Source organism: Typha latifolia, chromosome 1 (assembly GCF_019914945.1).
Source record: "Typha latifolia isolate L0001 chromosome 1, TyphaL0001v2, whole genome shotgun sequence".
Lineage (NCBI taxonomy): Eukaryota > Viridiplantae > Streptophyta > Magnoliopsida > Poales > Typhaceae > Typha > Typha latifolia.
In genome coordinates, this window is record NC_133086.1 from 3,291,101 (window position 1) to 3,301,832 (window position 10,732).

Sequence of the window (10,732 nt, forward strand, 5' to 3'; positions counted from 1 at the left end):
GTCAACAGATTGGCAACTGCTTGGTCCTTTTGATTGGAACATCATCTCTGTTTCGGCAAAAGATTACACCAGGAGTTTACCTAGAAAGAAATACAGAACTGACAAGGCTTATCATACATCATGTTCCTCAGATTAACCTCAGTTCATCTAAGGACACCCAGAAGGAAAAAAAATTTAACAGTCAATATTAAAGGAATCTCTTTAGCCACAACAAATACATGACAATACAAAATAGTATGTTTACAAAAGGTAGCAACATCTTGAATATGATGTGCAAGAAAAGAAAAAAAAAGGAAAAAGAATCAACAAGATGTACAAAGTAAATCGGCCTTCATCTCTTCAATTGTTGAGCATTTGAATTCACAAACTCAAGGTAGAAGATATCCATATTGACCATACTCTGCACTTGAAACAACTGAGTTGACCTGATCATCTCATAGACATGCTAGCTTGCAAGATTCAAGATGTGTCTCCCCAAGCTACTCTGCAGCAGAATCCCCAGGTAATCTCTCATATAAGCGGTAGATAAGAGGTGATTTTGCCATCTGAGGCTCCCTTTCAAGGACTGCAATCACATCCTTGACCGAAATGCTGCGTGCGACTTTTAAATGAGGCATTGCCATGGTGCTCCTCCCAGACCTTCTCATGCCCCCTAGCACATGGAAGTTGAAAATAATACTTGTCAGTAAATTACCACCTATAAACTTGTAATAAATAGCAAGGTGCATAACTTGGGACAACGATGTGCTGTCCTTCTTGATTTCATGAAATGTAAAACAAAGGTAAGCAGCCCAGCAGCATCAAAATGGATCACATGGTAATCTATGTTGAATAATGCCTTTTATTTTCTGAATAAAGGATTTCAAAATCCCCGCTGTAATATATTCTTTCTGTACCTGTGGCAGCATCCCATCAAACATAAGTAGAAGATGGTGGCGCCGATGTGGCACAGAGGCAGGCACATATGCTGCCACATATGAGCTAATGCTAAGTATCTTTAAAAATATTTGAAATTTGGACAAACAAAAGAATCTCGTATCAAATGAGACGGATGCAAATTCTTCAGGAGTGAGGAAAAGTGTCATTTGGAGATATTCAAGTATGTAGCATGGAGTTAGCATGGAATTGCAACTTAACAACGATCATTTAGTTTCAAGTTACTGGAAGAACCAAAAATGAATTGCAAAGATGTAAACATATTGTAGTTAAAGTAGCTAAACGTCATATATGTCTTGCTCAGCCTACTAGTAAAGTTGTCCATATGCAGATTGTTTATGGTTATTGCTGTACAGCCTGACTGTAGCACATTGGCATCAGACAAAGCAAAGTAGAGTTAGGATATATTGTATTGTTTTCTATCCTTGTGATCATCAAAGATGAACCATCATCCTGGATCACCCAAGCAAAGATGCAGAACAAACCACATATAGATTAACAGACAAACAGAAAATATAAGAGCTACTGAGATCACACTCCACTGGTGACAGCAGCAGTGCAATAAACCTCATATGAGAAAAAGAAAAGGACAAAAGAAAGTTAAAGGACAAGACTTATTGTGCCTACCAAATCCATGAGCTGCAGGGTGGCCTTTCTTTTCAGCTTCATGGTGTTCCCTTGAACTCCTTCCAAAGCTTGGTAAAGGCTTGCGACTTGTTGCTTTACCTGGTTGGGAACTAGAAGCCCCATCAAGTCCTTCACGTTTCTGTCTAGCCTGTTCAGCCATGAGTTGCCACTTTGACAGCATGTCATCTCCTCCAACAGCAGCTCGAGCAGCAACATTTGCAGCAGTCGTCCTCATTTTATCGTCTTCCTCCTTATTTACCTGTATTTGTAAAAATCATCATCAAGAGTATATAAATGTAAGAGTGCTCAAAACATGGTTACCTTGACATTCTTGGAGCGACCTTCATCCTTGTCTTTATCTGAATCTCCTCCTCCATTACCCTCTGCCTGCAGGTACAAATAGCAAAGCTGATTAATCATGTAGATCATACACAATTACACATCTTGCACTTGCATAACAAGAATGTCAAATGATGAACCCTATGACGAAACTGACTCCTATATAGCCTAAAAGAGGACATAGTATGGTTCACCAACTGCTCAATGCTATCCAGAATTGATTTCCATAATTTTCAAGTAGGATATCATTTTCCTGTGTTTAATCTGATTCCGAATGAGAGTGAAAATTGTGTGGGACATCAATACGTTCACTTCAGACATGCTAATGGGAAAGTTTGGACAAGTACACTGTGGTTAAGCTAGCATATCTGTTGCTAGAATATCAACTACTAATTCCACAAAAATGTAGACTCGATAAATTTCGTTGACCACAAAATTATGAGTTCACCATCCTGGTATACAAGTCCACTGATGGCCTTAATTTTGCACAGAGATTTACTAAAACTACTTATTTTACTCAAAGTTACTCCCTAATTTCAATTTTGTGTTGTTAGCTGTCAATTACATTGGACATACCTCCATACTCTCCCATGCTGTCTAATCAACATGTCTGCATGCATTAACTCAAATAATTTAGTAAAGCTTTCAACCGTGCTGTTATCTAGCTACTTAAATAGTTTAATGTTCTGTAAGATGTAATGTTCAGGTAGAAGCATTCTAATACTGTCTGAAAGTTAGTGACAAGATTAAGAAACTGGCTCAGAAATTCAACATATAAAATTATTGAATAAAGTGAAGGTCGATTCGGTAGAAGAACCAGAGAGATTGAATTATACATATAAAAATTGTCAAAATTTCACCATAGAACAGCTAGAAAACTACTCACTTCATTTTGTTTCCGAAGCTTTCCAGCTTCCTCAGCCTGCTTTTTATCCCACTCTTCCTTTGCTTTTCCATTTATCATCAAAATCTGACGCCGAACATCTGACGTGACAACAAATCGATGCCCTGATTTCTCAATATCAACCCTCTGCAAGCCCAAAAAAGAACACAGTTAGAAGATTTCAGGCGATATTGAAAACAAGCCAAATTAATCATGACAAGACATTCACCTGTTTTGACAGTCTTATTAGATGACTGATCAGTCCATGTAAACGCTCCTCTACACACTGAGGAATCGACTTGAGTTAGATCAGCAAACTGGTAATAAAAACAACTTTAATATGGAATCTCCTTAATAGTATCTCACCATTGAGAGGCAACGCTCCACGTCACTGCTTATACCTTTTAGATGACATTTCGACACTGCCATAAGCACCAGTTAGAGTTTAAAAACAATGCTCTATTTTAAAATCAGCTTAATAAAGATTTATATTATAAAGGAAAATGAGGATGACTGAGGTTAAAAGGTCAGTAACTGATTTCTGCTAGTTTTTTCTGAAGGGGACCCTTCTGCAGAATCAACCTTTCTTCTTCTTCTTGTACAACCCGTCGAGTTGCTTCTGAAGCTCGGCTCTCTTCCTTGGGGGCAGATAATAGTTGTTCTTCTTCTTCCTATCATGTCGAGGTACCAGGTAAGCGACAAATTAACAGAACATATGTATAAACAAACACAAGAGTTCAAAAAATGAAATATAGTACCCTCAGATTAACGCCACTAACAGCCGTAACATCATTTAGTTGTTCAATGCTTTGGTCAGGAAAAGCTCCAGATGTCTTCTGTTTTTTGTTACTGGTAACCAAATTGCAGAAGTAAACAACAGATCAAAAGCAAGATTAAATATTGTGTGTACACGAATCAAACTGCCATAGGCTGAGGGCATGAGGCTAAAACCTTGACGCTGGTGGTGAAGTGCCTAGTGCTTCAAATGGTTTCTTCTGGCCAACAGATGGTTTCTTTTGGGGAGTTTTCATAGTAGAGCTAGCAAGAGGTGTTGGCATGGTAGATGAAATTTGAGTGTGTATCTGATTTAACATTGGAAACAGAGTATCAGTTATAAACTTATATGTAGCCAATGGAAGTCAATGGTTACTGACTAACAAAATGAGTGTGCTTCTAGGCTCCTAGCACATATTGCGATGCTGCATTGAGAGAAGATCAGCACTTTTTGAAACAAGATTTACTTTGTTTTATGCATTGCAACTATGCAACTATTAAACTATTAATATGAGACACTCTATAAAGAACAGATATTTAAGTTTCCATAATTTATCACAACAGAAGAAAATTATATGCAGAGGGTTCATTGACAAGTCAAACAGAAGAAAATTATATGCAGAGGGTTCATTGACAAGTCAAAAAGAACTTATAGAAAATTACCACTAAGATTTTTCGTCACATAAATAGATAGTTATATATACTTACACGTCAGGATTACAGTAAGCAGGGATGCAAAAATGTCCAAATAGTTTTGATAAACTGGAATTAGTATCATTTCATGTATTCATGAAGAAAGTAGGAATATCTAAAAGAATGATATATATATATATATATGTATGTATATATCTATACAAAGTCTTAATCATGGAAACGCCAAGATAGAAAAGGATAGAAAACAAGTTAACAGAAAAAATGATATCTTCTGCCGACTGACAAAACATATAAATCCCTCCAATCAAAAAGGAAATTTATTATTAGATGGAAATGAATCACGAATTTTTGTTTATTTCTATTCTATTATCAACTAGCATACACATCAACAACTAAATGTTCATTTGGCTTTGTACAAGTCTGTTATTTATTTAGCCCAGCTCTTCTTCCAAGTTTCCCTAATTGGACGTTCATCCCATTTCATATGATGAGAGTGCCTGGACTATAAGGAATAGGTTTGCTATACACTACTCATGGTGCTAACCATGGAAAAAACTGTCTTACAAATGGTTCTAGTTGAGGATACTTGTTCAATGGCCTTACAAACTGCATTTGTTCCCATAACAATAAATATTGGTTAAAATTTTGGCTTTTGGTCCGATAACAATAAATCTTGGTTAATTTTTTTTCATGCTCTTTAACTTTGTACAGCTGACTACATGATTCCAAGTAGATAACAAGAAAAGGAAGTAGGAATTAGAGTTAATAGTGTATAGCAATAAATGCAAGAATGTTGACATCCATAATATTGTTCCTTCTTCTTTCTATTTTTCTCTCATATAGCTAATGATTTTAACTCATAGAGACACGATACTTTACTCTTGTAATTTAATGGATGAATCACATCCTACTGTTGAGATTGAAAGTGCTAACCTGCATGCTTGATTCACCTTGGGTTGCTAGAGGACTAGAATTATGACTTGCCACAGTCATGCTTGCAGAAGTAGAACTCATTCTAGATGACTGTTTTTCCAAAATTTCATCCTTCATAGGACCAGGAGTGGAATTCATTTGTTTTAGGTGCAATGAACCAAATGAAGAGCCCTCTCGACCCATGAAATGAGATTTATGCGAAGCTTCAGCAGGCTGATCAACAACTTCTGGTTTTACGTGAGCTGTTAGTGGGAAAGCACTAGTTTTCTGCTCCTTGGACCCCGGTAACTGCCATGCAACTGGATTCTGTTGTAGTGCTGATTGGTTAGGCAAAGAGCCCCCATGTAGTCTTTTGGTATCATTCGAGGCATTTTGCATTTCATACTTCCGCACATTCATTGCATTTAATGGCTGAACTGCCCCAACTGGTGTCGAAACAACTCCTTGGGTATCTGGAATTTGCCTTGTATGTGAATCTTGACCATGTGGTTTAAGAGCAGTTGTTGAAGGACCTACTGTCTTAGGATACATATGGGCATGAAAGTTACCGGTTCCATACATTGAGAGAGATGGTTGTGGAAGTTGTGGGTGCTGTTGCTGTTTGTTGACTGCTTGAGTTGAGATCATCGAGATTTCTCTCTCCGGATTGACTACATTACTGCTGACTGGATAATTTTGGGCAGCATGCAAACCTTTACCATCTGACATACTCTCAAGTTCCTGAGGCTTCTGGCTAGTGTTTCCATAAAATTAACAAAAGTTTTGTCAGTGTGCATCTGAATTCTGAAATGTTGAAGCAGGCTCAGAGCTCACTCGAAGATTACCTGAGGCCTTTCTGAATCTGAGTTGATGACTCAGGTTGTGGAAACATCTGTGGTTCAGTAAATTGCCTAGACCCACTGGATGAAAGCTGCTGAGAGGAGGCTTGTGTTGGATATTGATTTGGAATTGCCTGTGCATTCCGTGCAGCCTGAGCTTGAAGCTGCCAACAAAGTTCAAAAATAGGCAAGTTACAAAGAGGATTTGCATGTGATAATTAACAAGCATGCCTGTTGCATCTATCGCAGGCAAAAGCATTGTCTTGTGTACCAACCAAGGGCCATAGTTGAAAGAAACAGAAAATAAATTACCATATTTCCCAACTTACAAATCACAATGATCAATAAAATGTGCAACCACTTGCCTGCATTTGGACTTTATGAGCTGCCTGTCTAAGCATCTGGTCCCCAACAATATTCCTTATGACCCTTAAAAAGTCCTCTTTGCTGACTTCATTACTCTGAAAAAAGTAATTACAATTCAATTTTTATAGTCAAAAGCAGTCGAACACTTTCACTTCAAACATATGGACATCATTATTATGATTATCTCAAAAGTCAATAATAGGTGAAAAGAGTATTAGTACTAATGAAATTCACTAAAACTATTTAGATATTCATAAACTGCTTCTTAAGTTTCATAGTTTGTTCTGCCTAAATGGAGGCGGTACAATTTTCTTCTTTTTTGTTCCTTCTTTCTTTTTTTCTTTTGCATTGACAAAAATCTCAAAATGATGTATTTAGTCAACATATTCCTAATTTCTGCAAATGATAGCCACATATGCCAAGTTAGTTTCCAGTCCAAAACTTCAATAAAGATTAATTATGCCTCCACCAAGAACTTGAGCATAAAAATCAAGAATACACAGGTTGAAACTCCCACCCTTAGTTTAGTAAATATAGCCTGAAGCTGCATTGATCTATCTTTGTCAAGATGAGGGCGCAAGATTGGAATTAGCATGTGGAATGGTATTGTTGGTGCAGCTTTCATCCGCTTTACAGCATTGCTTGCTTGGTTAACAGCAGCTGCTTCTTGACCACTCAACTGCTGCATATGCTGCTGCTGACCTTCAGAAGAGGGACTAATTTCCTGTTTTGAGCCAAGAGGGCTTTGCTCAGAAATGGTAGACTTTTCTTTGTCTACAAATTCAGAATTTCTTTCTGTCTGTTGCTGCTGATGAGACTGAGACTGCTCTTGTTGTAACTGCAGCTGATCATACTCTGATTGGTTGTTACCTTGTTGAAATTGATCTGATTGGCTATTGCCTTGCTGTATTAGCTGTGCTTGGGATAAGCGCTGCTCCATGGAAAGCATATCTTGCTGTTCTTTTTGTTGGCTTTGTTGGTTATTATTTCCTTCCTTGCTAGAAGCTTGCCATTGTCCTAGTGCTTGTTTTGAGGCAGAACTGCTACCTTGTGATAAAACACCTGCTGAAACCATGTGAAGATCCATGATAACAAGAAAAAGTGCTAAGAGTTGTGTGACAACACACTTGATGACATCTTGAAGCAAAACATGCAGTCTTTTCACTTACTACAATAATAGATACAACTTCAAGAAAAATTTACTGTTACATTTGTTTTCACTAGTTATTTACATGTCAAACAAAAGATTCTTTGCTTTTCAGTGCTTTTATCTACAGACATTTATGAATAGAAACAAATCCAACATTGGGCATAAGTTCAAGGCTAAAGGTGCATAATAAATTTGCATAAGCAGCCTTTAAATCAGAAGGGTGCCATGATATTGAGATTCTAAGTCTAACTAAAAGGGACTTTAAAGATGTCTCATTTTATGGCACTGAAATGCCAAGGAAGGTCACTCATGACTTGTACATTGTTGTTCTTCAGTTCATGGCAACAATCCTGAATTTCTGATATGTCCAGTTTATACCTTGTTCCACAAATCTTTCACAGATTGATATTACAAGAATGCTTCAAAGCAAATTCTGTAATTTCTGGTGCAAAGTTCCCTTTGCAGAAAGGCACTTTTCAATAGCTTGTAAGATGTCAGAAGATGCTTTTGAACAAACTCCATTTGTTGTTATATCTATCATAGTGAAGACCGCTGGTTTCATATTTAAAAGTGCAATCACTTAATTCAAAAAAAATAAATACCTATTAAGCAAAGATAGCATACAACCAAATAAAAAGAATATCCACCTACAGTGTGCTACTACAAATATTTCATGACATCCACTTCCAACTGAAAAGGAGGTAGGAACAAATAAGATAACAGCAGATCACTAATTACCACTAGAATCAAGAATTGGCCTCCCAAAAGGAAGGAGTGCAAGATGCTACGGAAGGCTGGGTCTCCCTTGCTTAATAGAAAACTTGGAAAAAACTTAAATAATCATGATTTCTCACTTGCATTCTCTTTCCTCAGATAGATTGCAAACAAAATTACTGCTAGAATCACGAGCAAGCAGAACCTACCCTCAATTTGTACATAAATACTTGGAGAGTTCTACGAAATAGATAGAACTTTTAGTGAGCTAGTAGTTGAATAAGTGTGTGAAACTACCATATAATTCTGTAGCTCAACAAGAGGAAGCCTAAAGTAAATCACAGACAACACTTCCCAGTGTTCTCAGCACTTCATGATTTTACCCTTAAGCTCATGGAGCAATCTTGCTACATATAAATCTGGCAAAACAACTTTCTGCAATAATCACCATACAAATAAGTAGCATTGAATCATCTCAAAACAACTCTCAAGTAATATAATTTAGTATTTCTCCTTATTTTAAAGAAAAGACGACAACTTTCTTCGCCCTGATGAAAATTCTACCAATTTCTCATGAAATCCAGAAACCACAAGATCTCCGAACCGTTCGTGTCAAAATAATTCAAAGTTTTCTGAAACGAGAATAAACCAACAAATCATCAGGTAATACAAGTTTATCAGAGTCCCAATCAGAAATTCTTGATGGCTACTTACCATCGGCATCAAACGGCTGGGAGATGGAGGCAGCATCCCCTCCGATGTCCCGATTCAGCGCGGCAGTGAATGCCTCCACATCCGCGCCAGAATGCAAGCTCTCGTCCTACACCCAAAGAATCACAAACACTTAGGGCAAACCATCACTGACCAAATCCGAATCCGATCGCATTGGGAAAACGAAAAGAACGCAATAGAAGTTATAGGGGGACCTCATCGTCTTCAAGAAGCTTCATGATGGATGGATCCATGGCGTCCGGAAGGTATTCGACGGTGAAACCCTCTCCGTTTTTCTTGAAAGAGAGAGAGGGAGGGAGGTGGACGCTGATAAATATAGATGGCGCTGCGCACGTGCGGGAAATGCGTCACGTGAGAGGACGTACTGGACGCCGACCTGAATCCGTCTCGTATCGAGTTCGAACCCAAAGTTTGGGTGCAGTTGGGTCATTAACTATAGCTCGGTATCTACTTTCGCTTCCTAAATAAAATAAAATAAATAAATAATATTTATCTATTTGTCACCGAAAATTTTCAAAATACTGCATTCTTTAAAATATCATAATTACCACCAAAATAGCTCATGTTCCATTAGTTAAACCTAACTAATCATAGTTAAAACATAATTTTAGATTAAAAAACTCTTTTTCTTTACTTGTATAAATTGTTAAAAATAATTTAAAAGCTATCCAATATTATACACAAGTACAATAGTATAATAAAATATACCTTAATTTATATGAGATAAAATTTTATTTATAAATATTTTAAAATATATATTTATCATTCACACAATTTATTTATTTTTGTTATCTTAACGCAGAATATCGAGGCATTTAAACACCTACTTAGATCGCGGTCTTTGTCGAAATATTCGAACACCTATCCAACAACATTCGAACGCCCCAATTTGAGAGCAGCCATTGTCCAATGGTGTTTGAAAGTCATCTAGTAGTATTAGTGAACTCGAGAGTGTAAATTTAGGTGGTGTTTGATTCATACATAAGTGATACTTATTTATAAATTATGAATCCCTTAAATATATTGTACAACCAAATGTTTATTTACGTATATTTTGGTTAAACATTATATTAGGTAAGTCATCTGACAAGTTATGAATAAAATTTTATCACGAGTAAATAAGATTTTTAGTACAATTAATATAATTATCATAGTTAGTAATCAAACACAAATTTTTACATAAACTTATTTCAATATAATAATTATGTTTTGCATTAAAAAATAATAAATTGTGAATAAAGTTATACATGTATCTACTTTATATTTAAAAGACGTGCATAAAATTAGAATTAAAAATCTTTATGCACAAACTAAACGAGGCCTTAGAGTTTAGAGGATGCGTCTCAAACATTTGAAGCCGAGGTCATCTTGTTTGTGATTAATTTGAATGATTTTGAGCTTTTAGCTTGCCTCTAAAATTATAGAAGGCAATCATTTTCAAGATTATTGAAGACTATTATTATTTTCTAGTTTCTTCCTATTCTAACCTCCTTATTTATCCTTTCAATCTCCTCTCTCATTTTCTCAATCCGAGGCCGATGCTGTCAACCCGCCTACCCTTTCCTTATTGATTGTCGATCCCCCTAGTATAGTAAGGCCAACCATCTTCTCCCTCCTCCCTTAAATCTTAGCCATCTACTAGCTCATCCCTTTTTATGGATCAACTCTCTTCCTCTTTAGTACCTTATCACTTACTCTCTTCTCTTTCCTTCTATGTATCAAATATAACCTATCGTCATCTTCATTATTCATTTCACTTCCATTCTCCATATCTAGTCATCTCCTCCGATTCCATCGCCTAATTGC

At 36.6% G+C, this 10,732-nt stretch overlaps 1 protein-coding gene across 4 annotated transcripts; it reads right to left on the reverse strand.

Moving 5' to 3' along the window:
* Window positions 1-164: 164 nt before the first annotated feature.
* On the reverse strand, window positions 165-9,203 carry LOC140795827 (transcription initiation factor TFIID subunit 4b). Of its 4 annotated transcripts, none has more exons than XM_073148621.1 (15): window positions 9,121-9,203; window positions 8,909-9,014; window positions 6,848-7,392; window positions 6,330-6,425; window positions 5,971-6,128; window positions 5,147-5,879; window positions 3,737-3,867; window positions 3,544-3,634; window positions 3,321-3,456; window positions 3,152-3,207; window positions 3,015-3,071; window positions 2,789-2,932; window positions 1,885-1,950; window positions 1,564-1,822; window positions 165-652 (listed from the first exon to the last, which is right to left on the reverse strand). In XM_073148621.1, exons 1-15 carry the CDS (start codon window positions 9,157-9,159, stop codon window positions 480-482), a joined length of 2,790 nt encoding a protein of 929 aa, XP_073004722.1. In that variant the 5' UTR covers window positions 9,160-9,203; the 3' UTR covers window positions 165-479. The 4 variants fall into 4 exon arrangements, with proteins under 4 accessions (XP_073004722.1, XP_073004721.1, XP_073004724.1 ...); XM_073148620.1 differs by having other exon boundaries at window positions 6,848-7,395; window positions 9,121-9,199; XM_073148623.1 differs by lacking the exons at window positions 8,909-9,014; window positions 9,121-9,203 and adding an exon at window positions 8,492-8,780.
* Between the last annotated feature and the right edge of the window lie 1,529 nt (window positions 9,204-10,732).